This window comes from Chrysochloris asiatica, unplaced genomic scaffold (genome assembly GCF_000296735.1).
Source record: "Chrysochloris asiatica unplaced genomic scaffold, ChrAsi1.0 scaffold00116, whole genome shotgun sequence".
Taxonomy (NCBI): domain Eukaryota; kingdom Metazoa; phylum Chordata; class Mammalia; order Afrosoricida; family Chrysochloridae; genus Chrysochloris; species Chrysochloris asiatica.
Genome location: NW_006408634.1, coordinates 10,289,479 through 10,293,520, shown reverse-complemented (window position 1 = coordinate 10,293,520; position 4,042 = coordinate 10,289,479). Strand labels below are relative to the sequence as shown.

At 47.6% G+C, this 4,042-nt stretch overlaps 1 protein-coding gene across 1 annotated transcript in view; it reads left to right on the top strand.

The window, feature by feature from the left end:
- The window catches only part of HIF3A (hypoxia inducible factor 3, alpha subunit), a 59,967-nt gene that overhangs the window by 18,129 nt on the left and 37,796 nt on the right, over window positions 1-4,042 (top strand). Inside the window, exon 3 of the mRNA XM_006868442.1 lies at window positions 1,158-1,303. Within this exon, the coding sequence (XP_006868504.1) occupies window positions 1,158-1,303 (146 nt within the window). The remainder of the gene's footprint in view (window positions 1-1,157; window positions 1,304-4,042) is intronic.

Sequence of the window (4,042 nt, the reverse complement as noted above, 5' to 3'; positions counted from 1 at the left end):
CCCCCAACACACACTTTGGTATCCCAGCAGCCTGAAAAGATTTTATTTGGGGGCAAGTACGGGAGTCCTGGTGTGGTGCTGTGGGCTAATGCGTCAGACTGCAAAGTCGTTTAAAACTGCAAGGTCAGTGGTTCAAGCTCACCCTATACAGGGTCGCTATGGGTCAGAATCGACTCGATGGCACTTACAACAACAACGAAGTCAAATTGGAGTCCTGGTGTGGCATTGTGGGTAATGCACCAGACTGCAAAGCCATTTGAACTGCAAGGTTGGTGGTTCAGGCTCACCAGCTGCTCCTCAAAAACCCTATACAGGGTCGGTATGAGTCAGAACTGACTCAACAGCACTTTACAACAACAACAGTCTAATTGGCCCCATTAGGATTTCCTGCCCCATGGAGTTTTACTATTCTGAGTGCCTCTGGCCTTGTAACAGTTGACAATACTTACAACAATGGACTCAAACCTGAGGATGGCACAGGATCAGGAATCCGACCCGTTAGAATTTGTGTCCCCTAGGAGTTCTTGCTTCTTGAAAATCTGAACCCCTGGAGAAACCCTTAGTCTCTGGGTGGCACAAACAGTGACGCACTCAACTAACCAAAACATTGGCAAACTCATCCAGACGAATCTTGGAAGAAAGACCTGGCAATCTGCTTTGGACAGGTCACAACCTGAAACCCTAAGGAGTGAGTGCAGTTCTAAACTGCAGCACATGGGCTTGCCAGGATTTGGAATCAACTCAAAGTGCTGTTTTGAGGGCGCCTGTCTTAGGGGTTTTCTTGGAGCGAGGAAGACCCATCCCTTCAAGAATTCTGAACCTCTAAGAGGCCTGAACACCTTAGAATTTTGACCCCTGGGGATTCGTTCCATTCTCTTGGAATTCTGTCTTCCCAGGATCTCCCACCCCCACCCCCACTTTGGAATTCTGTTCTCTTGGGAGACGCCACCTCCTTAGAATTTTATCTCCCTGGGAAGCTCTGCTCTCTTAGAATTTCATTTCTTGGTGGCCCTACCTACTACTTCCTTGGAACTCCAGGCCACTGAGATGTGTCCCAGCCTGGGACATCTGTAATTCGTGCTGAGGGAGGTGAGCCAGTGTGTACCCCCCAGGGCTGACTAAAACAATCCCCCACACCTGCCTGCCCCTGGCACCAGGGGAGTGGAACCAGGTGGGAGCAGGGGGCGAAGCGCTGGATGCCTGCTACCTGAAGGCCCTGGAGGGCTTCGTCATGGTGCTCACGGCTGAGGGAGACATGGCCTACCTGTCGGAGAATGTCAGCAAACACCTGGGCCTCAGTCAGGTGAGAGGAGAGGTCTGTGTTGGGTGATGCTGGGGAAACAGTACTGCTAAGAACAACCCTGGCCCTGCTTTCATAGGGCTCACAGGACAGAGTCGGGCAGATGTGCCACCAGATAGGAAGAGTCAGACTGAGCAGGGCTGTGGGAGCTGGTGGAGTGGGGGTGTCTGACCCAGCCAAGAGATGAGAGGCAAGTAAGAGAGAACTTCTTTGGAGGAAAAGACATCTGACTTACAACCTGAAGCAGTTAGTGAGGCAGGCAAGGGGAATGGATGCGGCCAGTGAAGACTGGGAAGTGCACAGGGCAGAGGAAACAGAGCTTGCAAAAGTTTAGAGGTAAGATACAATGAAGCATTTTGGTAGAGAGGCCAAAGTTTATTAGTGGTTACTAGAGGCAGGAGTCCTGGTGTGGCGCTATAGAATAAGCACTAGACCACAAGGTCCATTTGAACTGTCAGATTGGCAGTTTAAACCCACCAGCCACTCCTCAGAAATCCTGCACAGGGTCTCTATGAGTCAGAAATGACTGGATAGCACTTAAGATGCAGGAGCAGAGTCCTGGTGTGGTGCCATAGGTTAAGCACTAGACTGCTAACCAGCTGCTTCTCAGAAATCCTATCCAGGGTCACTATGAGTTAACACTGACTTGACAGTACTTAACAACAGTGGTAGGAGGAAGAAGGAAAGGGGGAAGTGATCTGTTTAGAAGTACTGAGTTTGTTTATAGTGTTGAATTTTGGCAACGGATATCGGTGATGGTTGCGCAACATGATTAATACAATTGATTTCACTACATTGTGCATGTGAAAATGTTGAATTGACAAATCTTGTGTTGTATGTATTTTTACAACAGCAAAAAAAAAAAAAAAAGCAGCAGCATTTCAGGGAAATTAAGACATTTAAACTGGCTTGTTGTGGTTAGATGCCATCGAGTCAGCACTGACTCATAGCGACCCTGTGCACAGCAGAATGAAACAATGTCCGATCCTGGGCCAACCTCACTACTGTTGCCACACTTGAGTCCATCGATGCTGCCACCTGGCCAAACTGGCTAGGTACAGAATAAAGAAACCTTGGTGATGTAGTGGTAGTGGTTACGCATTCAGCTGCTCATGGGTTCAAACCCAACCAGCAGGAGAAAGACGTGGTGATCTGCTCCCATAATAATTAGAGCCTAGAGAGTCTCTGGTAGTGTAGTGGTTACTAATCGGGCTGCAAACTGAAAGGTCAGCGGTTTGAAACTACCAGCTGCTCCGCAGGAGAAAGATGAGGCTTTCTGCTCCCGTAAAGATTTACAATCTCGGACACCCTGTACAGGGTCGCTATGGGTCAGAATCAACTCCAACGCACATAACAACAAGAGAACCCTATGGGGTCACTATGAGTCAGAATCTTCTGGTGATATTATAGCAACAACAGTTATGAGGTACAGAATCCGGTGGGGAAAGTTGAGAGAGTAAAGAAGTCAGCAGGGGCCGGATAATTTAGGGCCAAATTAGAAGAGTTATTGTCTCCAGAGTACTGGGGAGCCATGGAAGGATTTTTAAGCAGGGGAGAGGTATGCTAGAGAGGTAGAGGATTTATGTTTTCTTTATGTTGAGGCTGCAGTCTTTGATCTTCAGTAGTGTTTCAAATCCTCTTCACTTTCAGGAAACAAGGTTTTTTATCATCCACATATCACAGATTGCTCATGAGCCTTCCTCAGACTCCATGCTGTGTTTGTTCTCCTTAATATAATTCAGCTCCTTGGATTATTTGCTCAGCATACAGATTGAATAGCACAGTGAAAAGATACAATTCTGGCACACACCTTACCTAATTTAAAACCATGCAGTACGATATCCCTTTGATTCATGTTTTGTACTTTTGTACATAGGGTCACTGTGAATCGGAACCAACTATGTTCAAGGCACTCAATCCGGGAGTAGTTTGTGGGGGCCCTGGATGGAATTGGCTGCAGTATCTGTTAGGACCACAGGGTAGCTGGGCAGAGGTGACTGGTTAAATGCTGCTCTGGTGGTTCGGCAGGTTTTATAGGTCTGGACCTGAGCCCACCGGACCAGCACTGTCAGCCCCACTTCACACTGGTGTGGCTTCCAACCATGTGACTCCAAACTCCTAGAGAGCAGGGTCTGCTCTGGGATTGGATGAGGATGAGGATGGGAGCTGGCCACACCTCGGGTCACCAGGGGAGCGTGGAAAAAAGAAAAAAATCACATCTTTCACGTCATCTGCACAGATCTGCTCTGCCAGGCCTCCCTCTGCGGTCAAAGTTGCTCACTAGCTGGCCAGCTGGCCAGCTGTTCACCAGCCAGTCTCCCTCTCTCGCTGTCCTTGCTCAGTCTCTCCTCCAAGGAAGCACTCCATCCACTTTTCTAACTTTTCTTCTGAGGTTCAGGGTTCCAAGATCTTCATCTGTTGTCTGTTTCATTTGGTCTCTCATGTTCTTTGTTGTAGAGGGTCCATGTCATGCATCTGCCTAGTCTGTCATCTTTCCAGAAGTTTATGTAGAATACTCTTGCTCCACAGATTCTTAAGAATCTCCACCTACCTACCTCTTTGTGTTCAGCTCTCTGTTTAAATGTCACCTTTTCAAAGCAGGTTTTTGTACTGGTTCAAAAGGTTCAGTAATTGCCATTGTAAGCAAGGGTCTAGTTACATAGCAACCAAATGTTGCCCAGGGTATTTTTACTACTTCCGAATATTTAGTCACTGAAAACTTTATGAATAGCAGAGAAACAC